An 18,077-nucleotide genomic window follows, 5' to 3' on the forward strand; every position below is an offset into this window, starting at 1 on the left:
CAGTCAATGCATCGTTTGACTGCTCTTGCTCAAGTGATCAGAATGGTTGTTATTCGCCTTTATGCTGCAGAGTTAGGGTTTCCCACCACGTTGATGCACATCTCTGGTTCCATGAGCAATAAAAAAAAGAACTGCCCGACTTTTATTTCGCAGACACCCCTTGCGTGTCTGAGAAGGTAGAAGAGAAGGCAGGGATCTCCTCAGAGGGTGTTTTCTCAACATGAGGTGTCTGGGTTTTCTTAGCCATCTCACAGGCCCCTCTCAGATGTTTTAATTGTTCCCTCGGTGTGACTTTACCCACGGCTTTGATGGCGATCTTGGATTCTGTTTGTTTTGCTTGGGTCGGGCCACGTATCTCTCTGAATCACTCTGCCGCAACCCCACCTCACCCTGGGTCTCTCTCTCTCTCTCTCTCTCTCTCTCTCTCTCTCTCTCTCTCTCTCGCTCTCTCGCTCTCTCTCTCTCTCTCTCTCTCTCTCTCTCTCGCTCTCCGTTCGCTTGCTTGGTAATACCTCAGTGATGATGTCACCCCTGAGGCCTCGGTCTCTGCCTCGGCCTCAGACACTGATCTCCTGGGCCTGATCCAGTGCCTGCATGGCCCTTCTCGCGTTACCAAGTCCAGGGGGCTGCGGAAAAAAAAGCGACTTTAACAGGGGATGGCTGGACGTTTACAGACACGGCAGAGGTTTCAAAACTGCGAGTGCGATTTAAAGTTAAGCCCCCTTTTATTGTATTGTTTTAGTGCCTGCAGGTGTTGGCTCTTAAATAGGATATTGCCACCCCCCTCCCTGCCTCCCTGCCTCCCTGCCCCTGTAATATTAGGCATCACTCCTCTGGCAGAGGCCGGCTGGTCAATAGCAGGGGCTGAACTGCTGTGAGGCACAATGCAGCAGGTCTGGCTTCAAGATTTAACAACATTCTCAAAAGATTGTAGAATGTCTTTTTAAGTGTTCCAAAACATGGTCTTAGCATTCTAGAACCTGTTTTTTTGAGCATTCTAGAACATGAACATTTCAGAATATTTTCAGAGTGTTCCAGAACATTCTGTGAGCAAGCAAAGATAGAATACCATAATTACAGACTTGGGAGGGAAAAATCCTTACTGTCTCTCTAGGTGGGTGGAGAGTCCATACAGACAACTCTCTGTCGCTCGCGAAGGTGTGGGCAGAACAGGAGCAGCGTTTGCTCTTGTGTTTTTGTGAAGGCCTCTCACTGCTAGCGAGGTGCGCAACCACCTTTTGGCTGTGCTGCCTGCAGCTGTGTAACCACCTTGTCTGTGTAGGGTCTTGTGTAAGCGCCGCTCCCTAGAAAACTTCAAAAAACAGAATTGACATAGGAACTGATAGCCATGTGGTGGATACAAATAAAAGTTCCTCTGTACCGTACGGCATTTATTTATTTTCCTGTTTGAATTTCCATGTTTTCCTGACGTGACTAGAGCCAAACCGTCATTGCTTCTTCCTCTTCCTCCTCCTCCTCCTATCCTTTGGCAGATCCCCAGTGTGTCAGCAGGGAGTGTTTGGGTAGGAGGCCAGGTTAGGTTTCCCTGTCAGTCAAAAGGCACATGCAAAGACGAGGAGAAAGAGCCAAGCATATGTGCGGTCAATGTCCAAACAACCTCTACCTCCACATTCCGTGATGTATGTCCCTACCCTCTTTCCTAGAAAGACTACAGCAATGTTTCCCAACCTATTTTGTCTTGCGACCCCCTTAGCCTTTTGCTGTTTCATGAGTACCCCTTAACTCATGCGCGGTTTGTCTTTCTCTATCCCAATGTGACTATCCTCCAAGTCCAAGTACCCCCTGCAGTGTGCTTGCGTACCCCTAGTGTTACACGTACCCCTGGTTGGGAGACACTGGACTGCAATTCAGGTGTCATATCAAAGGCGCACGCAGAAATGAGCACTGAAAGTATCTTCACAGCAAATGTCTCAAAACTCGTCTTGCGGAGCACGTGCATCACCTTACCCCCTTTAGCATCTCCCACCCTATACACTCCTTTCCCATCCCCCATCTCCCATTTACCATCACGGTTGTCTCTCTGTGAACCCACCTCCATGTCCCTCCGAGAGTCACCCCGGGTCAGGCCTCGGCACCAGGGGAATTGTATGTAAATGCCAATTGAATTTGCTCTGGGTGGGTAATGGCAAACGGGTCTGGCCCTCTTAATTTGGACCGTAGGCGATGTGATCTGCATATTCCCCCGTGCTTAGAGTGGTGAGGAGCGGAGCGGAGAGGAGCTAACCTAAGGGCAAGGACTAAGGTCCTCTAAGGGGAAGGATGAGAGGTGAAGACACGGCTGGAAAGGCAAGAGGTAAGGTAAGGGGAGAGAGAAGGGTGAAGAGAAGAGAGGAGAAGGGGAGAGAGGTTAGGGGAAATGAGGTGAGGACAGAGAGAATGGTGAAGAGTAGAGAGGTTTGAATAGGAGAGGAGAAGGGGAGAGAGGTTAGGAGAGGAGAGAGGGGTAGAGAGGGGTGAGGAGAGGAGAGTGTGCGGGGGAGAGAGGTTAGGAGAGTTGAGGAGATGCTGCAGCACTCAGCTGCATATTGACCCGAGTGTCTGGGGATCATCTCTCAGAGGAGGAGAGGAGAGGAGAGGTGAGGTGGGGGTTTCTGATTAGTGCTGCATCTCGCTCAAATGAGGCCTTCTATTACATTAGCGGCGGTGCAGTGAGCAAAGCGCTGCTTCCTCTCTCCCTCTTTTGTTCTCTTCTCTTGTCTGCCTTGCCGTTTTTACAGGCAGTCACCCCGGCTTTATGTTGAATTGCCTGCAGCATAGTCAGAGACAAAGACAACGGCAGCTGTTAACCCTCTGCCCTTACTAATGCTAATAATTTCTCTTGTACCTTTTTTCCATCTCTCTTTCTTACTGTCTGTCATTCCCTCTCTCTCTCTCTCTCTCTCTCTCTTTCTCTCTCTCTCTCTCTCTCTCTCTCTCTCTCTCTCTCTCTCTCTCTCTCTCTCTCTCGCTCTCTCTCGCTCTCTCTCGCTCTCTCTCAGGTATTGGAGGTATGGAGGAGTTTATCCTGAAGTCTGCCACCATCTCCTCCACCCCAGCGTGTCCTCCTTTCACCCCACTCAACTTTGAGGCCACCCCCATCGTCCGAGTGGCCATTGAGCCCAAGCATCCCAGTAAGTAGTGTACCATTGTGAGACACCAGAATAGTAGGCCAAGCACCCCAGTAAGTAGTGTACCATTGTGAGACACCAGAATAGTAGGCCAAGCACCCCAGTAAGGAGTGTACCATTGTGAGACACCAGAATAGTAGGCCAAGCACCCCAGTACCGGTAAGTAGTGTACCATTGTGAGACACCAGAATAGTAGGCCAAGCACCCCAGTAAGTAGTGTACCATTGTGAGACACCAGAATAGTAGGCCAAGCACCCCAGTAATTACTCTCGTAAGACACCATACCTGCAGACCTGCACATGAAAGCTTGACCTGAGGTGACATACTGTGGGTTGGTTGTGCTTGCCAGTTTGTAATGATGCTGAAAATAATACATACGTTTCATATAGCGCCTTTCTTGACACTCAAAGATTCTTTACAGGTGAAAAACATTTAGACAGTACAACACACAGTATAAGGAAAGACTGAACAGAGGTAAGGAAACACAGCAGTAAAAATAGGACATAGAAGGTAGAAGATTTATTTTATATAGCATATTTGATATGTGCTCAATATTCATCATTATTTGCCTGTCGGTTTTGTGCTTAATACCCTGAGCACAGGTGTTTTGCTTCCCGATGGTTGCTACAAGATGTACAAAGCCTACCTGGAGTTCCTTCTCTCTTCTCATGAGGGATTCATTTTTATTTTGGTAGCTTGGATATTTGCGGTTTCGATAGTTGGTTTGGATGAACGGATCTCCTCAGTGCTTGTTGGATTGACACCTCTGTCTGTCACACTTCTCTCATGTCTTGACTGTCAGGCCGGCGTCATCACTCTGTTATCTCTCTATGGTGCCTGCCCTCGTCACTCGTTCTCCTCGCCCCACCTCGTCCCCACCTAACCCACAGCTCTGGTTGCAGAGAGGAAGCGGGATGTTTGCTTATCTGTTTACAAGGATGAAATCCTTTCTCCCTCTGCCTGTTTATCTTCAGTCATTCTGCTCGTGTGGTATAATGGCTGTCCAAATAATTTAGGCTTACTGGTAAGGCTTCAGTAGATAATTTGGCATCGATGTTGTCCGTCCGTTTACCCATGCAGACAGACAGTAATGTGAGAGGATTTCAGAGACAAGAGCCTTAAAGACTTAGCCATGTGTGGGAGCAGCTGCCGTCAGTAAATTTTAGCGTTAATCTCTGTATAGTTTGCAAATTTTATAGGAAAAGAAATATCCTGTTTATTTTTTTTTAATACCTCAAGACATATCGGCTTTCAGACTGTTGGGCCAACATCACTTTGAACTGCACTCACCCAGAAAACTGGAGGCTTTTTTGAAGATCCTTGTCGGCTGCATTTTCTTGTCTGCCTCCACAACTTTCACAATTTATCAGATTGCCCTTCAGAATTCAAGATCCCGACTAGGTGGATAAGAGGTTTCTTTTGTGCAGAGATGAGAAGCGAGAGAGAGAGAGAACGAGAGAGAGAGAGAACGAGAGAGAGAGAGAAAAGAGAGAGGGAAAAAGAGACAAGTAGAGTGAGTGTGAGAGACAGGCAGGGAGAGAGAGAGAGAGAGAGAGAGAGAGAGAGAGAGAGAGAGAGAGAGAGAGAGAGAGAGAGAGAGAGAGAGAGAGAGAGAGAGAGAGAGAGAGAGACAGAGAGAGAGAGAGAAAGACAGAGCTAGAAAGTGGCATTTGCCAAGTCACAGGGCTGAAACCGCAAGAGGAGTGGAGAGGAGAGGATGGGCAGGCAGAGCTGCTCTGCTGTGCTGTGCTGTGCTTCGGTGAGTGGTGTGTGTTTCTGATTTTCCTTGGCTGTACTCTGTGGCTGTGGGTTTGGGCCGTGTTCATACCTTCTTGTGCCTACACACACAGGTATGCCAGGCCAGCACGGGATGAGCAGGCCAGGCTGGGAGCTTACATGGTGCCCAAGTTTCCACCACCGCGTTCATACCGAGACAGCATACTTTGTCATGTGCTTGTGTATCCATTCATTTTGCATGTATGTAAGGGTGCTCATGCATTTGTACATGTGTGCATGCTTATTTGTGTGTGTGCGTGTGCGTGCGCGTGTGCGTGTGTGTGTGTGCGTGTGTGCGTGTGTGCGTGTGTGTGCGTGCGTGCACGTGCGTGTGCGTGCGTGTCAACATCCGTAGGTGAGATGCCAAAGCTGGTGCGTGGTATGAAGCTGTTGAACCAGGCCGACCCGTGTGCTCAGGTACTGATCCAGGAGACTGGAGGGCACGCGCTATACTATGCCATATCATTATTGTTAGTAGTAGTAGTTATCATCACTATTACTTATATTGATTTCTAATAATGTAATTTGGACTTGAGGCTGGAGACAATATGCTCTACAAATTCAATGCTTATTTTTGATCATCATCATCATCATCATCATCATCATCATCCTCTTCCTCATAATTAATGATGATAATGTCATTTGGACCCCGTGTGTCCAGGTCCTGATCCAGGAGACTGGAGAGCATGTGCTGGTCACCGCGGGAGAGGTCCATCTGCAGCGCTGTCTGGATGACCTCAAGGAAAGGTGAGCCATTACACACACATGGACACAGACACACATTTAAGACACGTTTCACACACACACACACACACACACACACACACACACACACACACACACACACACACACACACACACACACACACACACACACACACACACACACACACACACACACACACACACACACACACACACACACTTAACACCTTTGCCAATCACGTATACCTCCCGTCACCTCCTCTTCAAAGGCTGCTCAGGAATTCTTGCCGCCTGATTTTATTCCGCTCCAATGATGTCACTGACTGCGATATTACCTCAGCGGCATCTTTTTAGCTGACGGGAAATTCGACCCAATTGGCCTGCCGCGCTTTACGGGAATCTGATAGGTGTGAAAGCAGACTCGCTAGGGATGCATTACACTCCCGACATGATGCGCGTTATGTTTGTACAAGTGCCATTGTTGTGTCTCTGGCAGACCTGTGTGACACGCTAGCACTGTCAATTAACAGTGACAGGCTAAGCCTGACTTCAGACACAGTTGAAATGCAAAGAAAGAGAGAGAGGGGAGAAAAATAAATAAATAATAAAACACACAGTTATGACATGCAACGCTGTCAATTACAGTGATGCACTGTGGCAGACTTTGGAAATAAAATATTTGAAATGGAAGTCGTGATGGCAAGCGGGGGATGAGAATAGAATCTGTTTGAGTAGGAGGCTGGAAACTCCCTAATTTCTCCCGTCACCTCGCATAATGATTTCCTCCATAAATGTTTTTTGGGAAGAGAGACACACCAAATCATCTGTTTATGGAAGGGAATCACTACCCTGTCACAGACATTGGAAGTTGGGTTGTTGGTATTTTCTTTGCAACTTGGAACAATAACTTCAGGAAGAAACAGCTGGATTGTTTTGTTTTGGTGAACTACATAGTTGTTCTGTGACAGCTGGACAGATGGTAATGAGGAGGATGATGATTATGTTTGTTGTTTTTATTTATGTTGTTAATTGTAGTTTCTAAGGGGTTTATAGGTATTTGTTGTTTAGAAGCTGTGCCACAGGTTGTCTGTAATGCCACAGAATGACAAGGTTTTTGAGTACTTTAATAGCCACACTGTTATTGCTTTTTGAATGTGTTCTGTATTTACAACTTACTATTTGCCCACCACCATAATATTTATTTGGGCCATAAAACAGTCCCTCCCTGCAAATATAAAGCCACTTTGATAAACGCAACATCCCCTTTTGCCTATTTAGAGTGTAATTGAAGACATCAGTTTCAATTTGATGGCAGGTGTGATATGATTATAGACCTGCTCGCTGTCATAACCCGTAATGGTAAATGTGTATGCGTGTGTATGTGTGTATGCATGTGTGCGCGGGAGTGCGTGCGTGTGCATATGTGTACACGTGTGCGTTCACACCCATATCTCAACACATCCCTCTTCTTTAGTGGGCATTCGGTCATCCACACACACACACACACACACGTGCGCGTCGCTGCCACGGTATGTTGTTTGCGTCATTATCATACAGCACAGTCGGGAGGACTCCAGGACAACTGCGAGGAGATGCTGATTGGGTCTTAAATTAAATATGGAGCTTATTGCTTATGACAGCGTGGCTGCCATCGTGATAAAGTCCCGTCCCCGTCGCTCGCCCATCGCCAGCAATCACCTGGCCCATGATTATATATTGACTGCGGGATTACTCCTGATGTTTTACCTCGCGGCTGAGGTCATGGCAGCTGGAGAGAGACAGCGAGAAATTAGAAATGGGTAGACACCGTTTAGGGGTTCAGAAGAACAGACAGAGGAGAGATGGGTGTTCAGGGGAAGGGAGGAGAGGAGGGGAGGAGGAAGAGAAGAATGGAGGAGAATGAAGGGTACCAACACAAACACAGCAAAATTGGGTAGAAAATGAGACAGACGGATAGACAGAGCGAGAAATAGAAAGATGAGACGGAGATGAAGAGGAAGAAAGAGCGAGAGAGGGAGAGTGAGAGAGAGATAAATGAGATGGATAAATGAGAGGGAGATGAAGGAAGAGACTTCAACAGAAGGGGTGAAGAACATGAAAAAGGAGAGACAGAGGCAGACACACAGAGAAAGAGAGAGCGAACGAATGGAAAAGAGGAGGGAAAAGAAAGCAGAATGCCTCTAGAACTTTAATGGTGTTCATCTCCTCTGGGTTTCAATTGGCCAGCAGGCAGAATAAAGAGTTTGTCAGTGCCAGTGATTGGCTGACAGCTGCAGTTGGATTTTGCCAGAGATGCCACTGTCCCACTCTCTTGCACGTTTGAGTTTTGAGTACTGGAGCCATGTCTGGATGTCTGTGCCGTCCAAGTGTGAGCGTGCGTGCGTGCGTGTGTGTGTCAAGTCAAGTCAAGTTGGTTTTATTGTCAATTTCTTTACATGCACTGGTCATACAAAGAATTTGAAATTACATTTCTTGCTTTCCCATGCAGACATAGACTAATCTAGGTAAGGACATAGACAGTATAGACATAGACAGTACTCATACATGGACATAAGACAGTGTGGACATAGACAGTGCTCATACAGACATTTAAAGTGCAAGACTGGACAACAGAAGACTTGTAGAGAACATACATTAAGAGGAGGTATTTGTTGTGCTTTTTCCAAAAGTCCTTTATAGCGTTCTGACATAGTAATAGTAGCATTTTTGAAGAAAAATAAATATTAAAATAGGTCTATCAAGTACACCAGCAGCAGTGTGTGTGTGTGTGTGTGTTTAGTGCAGGTAGAAAGTGTGTGCGTGCGTGTGCGTGCGTGTGTGTGCGTGTGTGCGCGTGTGTGCGTGTGTGCGTGTGTGCGTGTTTGCGTGTTTGCGTGTTTGCGTGTGTGTGTGTGTGTGTGTGTGTGTGTGTGTGTGTGTGTGTGTGTGTGTGTGTGTGTGTGTGTGTGTGTGTGTGTGGTGATTTTTGTCCCTCACTCTGTGCTTGCTGATAATAAGACATTCTTATGGCTACCCATGTAAATGCTCACACACATACACACAAACAATCACACACGCAAATATTCAACAGTAGGTATTGTGTGTGTGTGTGTGTGTGTGTGTGTGTGTGTGTGTGTGTGTGTGTGTGTGTGTGTGTGTGTGTGTGTGTGTGTGTGTGTGTGTGTGTGTGTGTGTGTGTGTGTGTGTGTGTGTGTGTGTGTGTGTGTGTGTGTGTGTGTGTGTGAGAGAAAGAGAGAGAAGGAGTGCGTGCGTGCATACATGTGTGCGCGCGTGTCTGCTCTGTGCCACCTTAGCTGTGGCCCCCATCAGTAGGTCCTAATGCTATCTCTCAGACAGGTAGCCAGTGTCATCTCTCTCTCACTTGGCCAGGAAAACAATATAGAAAACCAATTCATCATCATCCTCTTCCTCCTTTTCATCCTCCTCCTCCATCACTTCTTCTTCGTCATCCTTCCTCCTTGTCATCCTGCTCTCGACCTCCACCATATTCCCCCTCCCCTCATTTCCCCCTCATCTTCCAACTCCACACTCTCATCCACCTCTTTCTTTTCCTCCTCCATCTCCTCCTCATCCTCCTCCTCCTCCACCTCCTCGTCCTCCTCATCCATAAACCAGCCACCACATCTGCTGAGGCCAAACCAGGCGCAGCAGTGTAGTGTACCTCTCCAGGTCCATCTCGCTGACTGACAGGCAAGCCACAGGAAGGGGAGAAAAAAAGAGAATGAATAGAAGGGAGACAGGACGAATAAAAAAAGTATGAATTTCAATGTGCGTGCGAGCATGCGTGCATGTGTAGTATATGACTGTGTCTGTGTGTGACGTTGTGTGTATGTGTGCATGCAAAGTGCGTGCGTGAATGCGTGCATGGTTGCGTGTGCGTGCATGTGTAGTATATGACTGTGTCTGTGTGAAAGTATGTGCATTTTTTTTGTATGTGTGTGTGCATGCAGTACATCAACTTCACTCAAACCCTATGCCTGTGTGTGTGTGCTTGCGTGTGTGCTTGTGCTTGCATGCAGGTCCACGCGACTCAATGTTGTGTGGAGTTTACTCGCTGTCCAGAAAATTGTCAGGATAGGAACAGGAAAGCAGCAGTTGACGCTGGTATTTCTCAATGACCATCAGCCAGATAATGATCCGTGGGTTCCTCTCTCTCTCTCTCTCTCTCTCTCTCTCTCTCTCTCGCTCTCTCTCTCGCTCTCTCTCTCTCTCTCTCTCTCTCTCTCTCTCTCTCTCTCTCTCTCTCTCTCTCTCTCTCTCTCTCTCTCTCTCTCTCTCTCCTTGTGTTTCTCCCCTCTGTCCATCCAGTCACCCTTCCTCCTCCACTTTGTTTCATTTTGCACCAGGAGCCAGGGATGCCACAGCTTGTTTGTGTAGTACTGACGATGGGTAATTGGTCGGAGTCAGCTCCCAATTCAGCTGCGCAACCTGAAGCGCTGCCTCGTGCGAGCCCCACACACACCTGCATACATTTAGCCCCAGCCCCAGTGCTGCCGCATGTTAACTACTGGTGAGAATGGCGTTGCCCTGTCCTCCAGCACTTAATCAATCACAGGTTCCCTCGCATACACTTAACCTCCTTTTTCACTCAGACATGCAAAGACACACACACACACACACACACACACACACACACACACACACACACACACACACACACACACACACACACACACACACACACACACACACACACACAGTCAGAGGTCAGTGAAGGTCAGGGAAGCAGTCATCCTCCAGAATGAATTGGAAAAAAATGTTTGAAAAACAAAATGGCTACCTATTGACATGCATCAACAAAGAAGTTCTATTTGCATACCAAAGCATTCTCACTACTCTACCCTTCCAAAAACACACAAAAAAATGGAAAACTGCTCAGTCTCATATTTGAGGAGAGGGTGGCTAATGATCACTCTGCCACACTGAGGGGTTATATGGAGAGAAAGAGAGAGAGAGAGAGAGAGAGAGAGAGAGAGAGAGAGAGAGAGAGAGAGAGAGAATAAAATCAATCTTCATGAAAGTCAAAGTATTCTCTGAAGGCCTTGATGAAATTTTAATAATGCTGGGGTCAGAAACAAGGGGAAGGCTCTGGATTGTTAGAGGGAGCAAGGATTCCACTGGGTGATTCTCCTGCTAGATTGTGCGTTCCCCCCCTCTCCCTTCCCTTCCCTTCCCTCCCTCGCCTCAGTCATTTTCAAAATGAGCTCTCCTCTTGAATTGCGTTACATTAATAAATTAGCAAGCTAATGATGATGATAATAATAACGTTGAAGAGAAAAAAATCCAGGAGAGAATAACGGCTCTGCACAGTAAACAGCGGATTAACACAACCCAAATTTAAAAAATGAAATAGTCTCTCCTTGACAAATATTAAATAAATGAAAAAGCGGGGGGAAAAAAGAAATAGTTTCAATTAAATCGGCTCGGCAGAATTTAAAAAAAAGGATCTCAAAGTAATTATATCTTGTGTTTGTCAAGTAGTTTCATTTTTGCCCGAACTGCTTTGCAGTTCTACTAGATGTCTCTTCTCTTTTCTCCAGGTTAAACATGCCATCAGTTCAGAACCCCTTCTGCCAGGATGATGTTGCTGTGGAGCTAGACTCCAAGACCTGAATTGCCAATATACAGTTCCCTGTACAATGTCTATAAATTGCGTCACATTCAAGGTGTATGGGAAGGGAGTATATCAAATCAAGTAAAGTCAAGTCAGCTTTTATCGTCACTTTCATCATATGTAAAGACATACAAGAAAATGAAATTACGTTTTCTCTCTAAACCATTCCAGGACATAGACATACACAAGACTGATATTTTACAGACTGACATAAAGTGCCAGACAGGACAGGTAACAGTGATGGACTGGTAACAATAAGTGGTCAATAATAAATGCTGTACAAATGAACATTTAACATTCAACATTGAACATGTAGACAGAAGATAAGGTAAATGTACAGGTATAATGTAGACATACAATAGTAAATAGTAAATGTAAATATGAAATCATCCCTTGTTTTCAATCATCCCTTGTACAAATATCCCTAACGTGGTGGAGCATGCGCTCTCTGACCCCAGGAGAGGTCAGAGCCTACTGGGACGTGACGCCAGGGCCTCCTTCTCCTTATGACCTGACCAGACAGATGAAATGAGCACAGCAGCCAGCAGAACACATAAAGGGATTTGGCAGGCGGCTCTACAGACGCTGTCCAACTGTCCTGTTGGCTTGGACGCGTTGCTATTTTGAAGTACCCTTTAAACATCTGTTTCTATGTTTAGTTTGTTGTGAAGTGCCTACGGGCCACTGAATAACATGCTTTCAGACCGTTGCACACAAAGGGGCCTTTTTCTGTTTCATGTGATAATTCTCCCTGACCTGTCTTCTGAACGGCACCACTAGTCGACACCGCACAAACAACATGCTCATCACGGCCTCTTTTTTCAGAGTGCTTTGAGTGTGCGGAGAGAGCGCGTTTGATTGAGTGATTAGGTAGCATTATCAGGGGGATAAAACTGAGAGCGCTCTCTTGCTCCTTCCTGTTTGTTCGTTCTTCTCTTTTTTTCCAGCCAGCGCTATTGATTGGCAGTGGCAGTCTCATTCGAGGCTGCTTTTATTTTCCAAAGTGCTTTAATTGCAGACGGCGTTTATTGTTAAGCTCCCAGACGAGGAGTCGTCGGGGTTGAGCCGCTTCGCCTTCTGACGCGGCTGAAACACGCCGGATTGACGTATCAGCACCGCGGGGCGCCAAAAGGTCCCTTTCCCCTTGTGGCAATTATCGGCTCCTCCTGAGGCTACAGCTTGTCCTCCCATCCCCTGTCTCTTCTCTTCTCTTCCCTCCCCTGCCCTACCCTCCGCTCCCCTCTGCTGCCCTGCCCCTTGTGGTGGCAAGGCACCCCGCGGCGAGCTGTTACAGTGACGAGGCAGGGGAATGAACTACACGGTGTTGGCCACTGATTGTCCCAGCTGCTTTTGCTCTGCCCCTGCACTCTTATCGAGCAAAGCCCACAGAGAGGAAACGCTTGAAAGCCCCAAAGCGTGACACTGAATTCTCTGTCGCTATGACCCCACTCCCTCCTCGCTTTCTTGTACCGACTAAAAAAAAATGCTAACAATAAAAGAAAGCTGGCTGCTCCCCCATTTCATCTGTATAGTGTTGGCAAAAGACAAAAGAACTTGTTAGTAGGGCCTATGTCCACAATTGGTGAGTTGGGGTGTAAACATCCCATTCAGCGACAATTACTGCTGAAAGGCTGGCTATTTCCGTGGACGGTAATGACTTCTGGTTAGCGCAGCCTGGTCAGACAGGATGAGGACTTGCTGTTGGTCAGAGCACATGGTAGATGCATCGAGCTGTGTCCTTGTCAAGCTGCGTCATGTTGTGCCATGTTGGCTTAGTAGTGGAATTGGGGGCCGACTAGACCATTTTTTGAACAAATGTCCTCTTGACCTCACCATAAGCCTGCCAAAGCCCCCCTTAAAGTAGACTAATGCACCCCATTTTGCAACTGAGCACCCCCCCCCCCACCCCCCAGCTGTTTTCCTCTCAACGCACCCCAAGGGCTCCATAACTGCGTTGCGTTAAGCTGTGTCTCGTCGTGCTGTGTCACGTCACGTGTTGGCTTAGAAGTGGAAGTGGAGTCCGACTAGACAGACAGCCATCCATCCATCCAGTCAGCTTGACCAGCATAGACTAGACCAGACCAGACAGCCCTTCTGCCAACTCAGGCAACAGGTGGAGGGCAGCGAGGGGTCAGCGCCTCTGACTCGAAGAGCCACGGGGTCAGGCCGTTAGCCGCGCAGCGTTAACGTGCCTGCTGGCTTAACGAGGCAAAGAGCAGTTTAAAAATATAGCTGGCAGGCCAACAACGGTGCGGCATGGTGCAGTAGAGGAGTGGGGGTAGGGCTGGGGGCAGGTGCAGCAGCGAGGTCAAGCGTGCTGAAACGCGACTGCTGCTCGGCTTCCCGTGACTGACCGTCTGGCTCGTGGCCATTGCAGAATCACATCTCAGAACCAGGTCAGCACGCACGCCTTCCCGACACCCTATCACTCCCTCCATCCTCATCCCTTGCTTGTCGACACCCTCCCTCCCTCCCTCTCTCGCTTTGCAACACCCTCTCTCGCTCTCTCTCTCTCTTCCTCTCTCTATCTCTCCCTTTCTCTCCCTTTGCCTGAGTCATGGGACGATGACATCATAGTCAACAGGCACGTCGGGGTGGAGAAAATGGGTTAATCGGCCAGGTCACGTGACGCAACCTAACCCAACCCCCCCGGGTCCTCGCATCACCCTCCCGCTCTGCTCTGCAGCGAGTGCAGCAAGTGCTGCCTGCCGCTAATCCGACCACTCGTATTCATTGTTGTGGTTTCAGGAAACATTTTGTTGGAGGGGATTAATTCGCCCCTTTTGTTTCACGCTCATTATCGTCATTTTCCGTTGGCCCGTCGCTCCATTGACAGCCAGCCGACTTCACTTCACTGGCCTGAATGGTGTTCCAGTAATTGTATTGTGTTGTATTGTATTGACCGGCTGTGGTGTCTGTCTCGTGTGGAGGTTTTTTTTAATAATAACACCCGACCGTCCCATCACATCTGTTCCTCATAACTCTTTAATGTTGACGAGGGTCAACAAAATAATTTTAAAAAACCAGGGCAGACAGAAGGAAGATTTTAAGCGCAGCAGCAGCCTTCATTCATTGTTTTCTTTTGTCTAAACATTTAGTCTGTTAATTAATTAGTAGCCCAGTCATAGTGCCTCAACAGGAGGTTTGGCTGTTTTGGTTGTAGCCTCCTTAACACTCCTAATGAGAACCTTCCCTCACACTGCAGCAGCAAGGCCTTTAAGTTCCTTTATTATATTTCATAGCCATTGCGAACAGTCATACATAAATTAATGAGAATTTGTTTTTCTTTCCCAAGCATAGACATTTTTACTGCTTCCATGTTTTTTCTCAGCCATTTTCTGTTTTTTTTTGCAAGTCTACCTTCAGCAGCATACAGTGAGTTTCAACAATTGAGCTATGGATTTTTGAAGCCTTTTTTCCCCTTCATCTCGCTCGCTCTGCAGAGTCTCCCAGGGCATCAAGGGCATTTGTGTGAAATAATAATGCAGCCAGACACTCCTCACCACTCTAAACTCCCTCTAGCTGAAAACAGACTGACTCAGACAGAGATCCTCGTTCCCAGGAACTCTCGTGTAAACATTGGCGAAAAAGCAAGGATTATCTGCTCTCCAACCTGGTTTATGACTGTCTGTCTGGTGCTAAATAGATTAGCCAGCCCCTCTTATTGTCTGCAAGAGAAGAGCAGAGCAGAGGAGAGGAGAGGGAGGACAGGAAACATTCACACCGTCTGCTCCACTTACACAGGATCACCTGGTCGACTGTGACTGGGCTTATTAGCGACAGCTAGGTAGCGCCAGTGTCACCACAGTAGGCCAAAGCTGCTGCATGCTTCACTGTACAACACAGACTGTAGGTCACTGCATGGCCATCAGATGAAGAATGAAGACAGAAAAAAATGTTGTCAAACATTGCAAGTTTTGAAAAGCACAGAGGTAATTCTAGGACCAGTTTCTCACACAGAGTCTAAACATTACTCTTGGGCAGAATCCATGCCCTGATGAACAAGAGCTTTCAATCAAGGTCGTTTTATTGCCTCGGAAAACAGACGGGGAGGTGAATTGTTGAATTCTAGAGCCACTTCCCGTCATCTTTGGCTGGTCTAGACACGTTTTGAGGGAATGAACGATTTTCCTTGTGGCTGCATATGTTCGAATTAAATAAACCTTTCAGATGCTATAAGCTTTACCATCCAGTATTCTCGTTATAAGATCTTGACATTCGGCACATTATGTATACAACTTACTCAGACTGAGCAACTAAATTCCTATCATTGTCCAATTTCACTTTGTAAACCCTAGCATATGGGCTGGACTTTGGCTTGTATAGTGTGTCCTCTCATCTTACTCGCGAACCTCCCAGAAAACGTATTTGTTTTGAAATTCATTTCACTATGCTCTGATTTGTCCCCATCAGGTTTGCCAAGATTGAAATTAGTGCCTCCAAGCCTATCATTCCATTCCGGGAGACCGTGATCCGACCACCGAAAGTGGACATGGTGAACGAGGAGATGGGCAAGCAGCAGAAAGTGGCAGTCATCCACCAGGTCAGGAACATGGGAAAAAACACACGTTATTTATTCAAGTCAAGTTATTTACTAAGTAAAGTTGATGAATATGTTATTGACAGTTGTTAAATGACTCAGTGTGTTGCAGTATTAAACCTCCATCAGGTCATTCTTTACAAATTTACCTCACAACCACAATCTTGCAGTAAATAGGTTGATTGACTAACATAGACCATTCAGATCCTCCAATACCATGACGCTTTCACGTCTTTTCCTGGTCATCCACCAGGTGAAAGAGGAGCAGGCCAAGGCTCCCGAAGGCGTCCAGGTGGACTCAACTGGCCTGGTCACGCTCACCACCCCAAACAAGATGGCCACCATCGGGGTGCGGGCTGTCCCGCTTCCTGATGATACCACGCAACTCCTGGAGGACAACGGCGAGCTCATCCGGACCATGGAGCAGTTCAACCTGTCACTGAAGGAGGGTAAGACCCTGGAGATCAACCAGAAGACCCTGGAGTCCATCCGGGAGCTGCGCGAGAAGCTGGAGGGCCTGCTGAAGGGACACAAGTGGCGGGACGCCGTCAACCGCATCTGGTCCTTTGGACCGCGACGCTGCGGCCCCAACATCCTGCTGAACAGCATGGAGGGCTACCAGAGGCCCTCTGTGTGGCAGTGCCTGGAGGCCGACCGGCATCAGTCGACATCAGCCACCGCCAGCCCTGCCGCTGCCCTCAGGGACTACGACAACAGCATCGTTAGTGGCTTTCAGCTGGCCACCCTGTCGGGCCCCATGTGCGAGGAGCCGCTGATGGGGGTGTGCTTCGTGGTGGAGAGGTGGGACATGAAGGCCCCCTCACGGCTGGACTCTGTTGACGAGAAAGAGGAGCTGGAGGCAAAAAACGAAGAGGAGGAGGAAGTGGGTAGTAGTGCTTCTTCCCGGCAGCTTTCACCCCCCACCAATGAACCCAATGGTGAGTCGCCTGGGGAAGCTGTGGACAGGGAGGGAGATCCGCGGGGGGTGTCTGAGCCACAACCAGACGCCACTTTGTCTACATCGTCCTCACTGTCAGGCGCCAGCCACAACAGACGGCGGGCGGATGCAGCGGCGTCGGCGTCAGACTGCTACGGGCCGGTGTCGGGCCAGCTGATCGCCGCCATGAAGGAGGCCTGTCGCTACGCTTTCCAGGCCCGACCCCAGCGCCTCATGGCCGCCATGTACACCTGTGACATCATGGCCACTGCAGAGGTCCTCGGTAAGTCACCTTCAACTTACACTGGCAAATTTGTGGGGGCGGCGTGGCTCAGTGGGCTAGTTCGCCATATCATTACAGCCCCACTCATTTCCACTGTCCTATCTGAATAACAATGGTGTAAAAGCCCAATTACATCTTTAAAAAAAACTTTGTCCAAGAGGACAATTGGTTGTGCAGCAAGACATTAAAACATATAGAGAACGTAGACAAGACAAGGCAGACCATAAAGTGCAGTGTGGTTATAAAAAGACTGACAAAAGGTGACAAAAAAATTGTAACTGACAGAAAGTAACTGAGCCCCTGGTCCAAGGTCACCATGTGTGTCTCAGGCAGTGGTGACTATGCCAATGAGGTAAGGGGGATCAGTAATGTAAGGGAGAAGGGTGTGTGTGTGTCTGTGTGTGCGTGTGTGCGTGCGTGCGTGCGTGCGTGCGTGCGTGCGTGCGTGCGTGCGTGCGTGCGTGCGTGTGTGTGTGTGTGTGTGTGTGTGTGTGTGTGTGTGTGTGTGTGTGTGTGTATGTGAGAAATGCACGGAGTCCAGGCTTAGTCACCCAGTGCAGCGCGGGATGAGACATCCACACTTTTACAGGAAATAGTTTCTCTGCCCGCTTCCTAATTGGAAGCTGCTGTGGCCCTGTCATGTTCAGGCCGGCAGGGTGATGTCATGCGCCAAACAAAGGCAATTGTCCTGCTGACATGCAGAAGTGATATGAGTCCCCTGGCCACGCGGAGAGGAGAGGAAAGGGGATCCTGCCCCCAGAGAGAAGATAACCTCCGAGAAAATGGAGCACACTCACTGGCTGGCAGGAGAGAGAGGAGTGTGTAGTGGAGTAGTGGAATGGATGAATAATTTAGCTGTGGCGAAAAGAAAAAATGACTGCCTGGTCCTGGCGTCGTTATTTTTTAATGCTCATTCATTCAGATTCATCTCCCTGCTATTTGCCAGTGATATTGGGCCCTTATATGCCTGGGGTCATCAGGATCACGGTAACGAGCTTTACTGAAGGTGCATCATTACAAGCACAAAAAGGCAAGTCATTTCACTAATGGGCCCAATGTCCGTAATCTCAATCCTCATCATCGTGGCAGCTCAG

The 18,077-nt window shown here is 48.0% G+C and overlaps 1 protein-coding gene across 1 annotated transcript in view; it reads left to right on the plus strand.

Moving 5' to 3' along the window:
• The window catches only part of efl1 (elongation factor like GTPase 1), a 124,012-nt gene that overhangs the window by 77,513 nt on the left and 28,422 nt on the right, over nt 1-18,077 (plus strand). The window contains exons 16-20 of the mRNA XM_063188826.1: nt 3,000-3,131; nt 5,260-5,321; nt 5,566-5,651; nt 15,637-15,766; nt 16,017-16,983. Coding sequence (XP_063044896.1) covers nt 3,000-3,131; nt 5,260-5,321; nt 5,566-5,651; nt 15,637-15,766; nt 16,017-16,983 — 1,377 coding nt within the window. The remainder of the gene's footprint in view (nt 1-2,999; nt 3,132-5,259; nt 5,322-5,565; nt 5,652-15,636; nt 15,767-16,016; nt 16,984-18,077) is intronic.

This window comes from Engraulis encrasicolus, chromosome 22 (assembly GCF_034702125.1).
Source record: "Engraulis encrasicolus isolate BLACKSEA-1 chromosome 22, IST_EnEncr_1.0, whole genome shotgun sequence".
Taxonomy (NCBI): domain Eukaryota; kingdom Metazoa; phylum Chordata; class Actinopteri; order Clupeiformes; family Engraulidae; genus Engraulis; species Engraulis encrasicolus.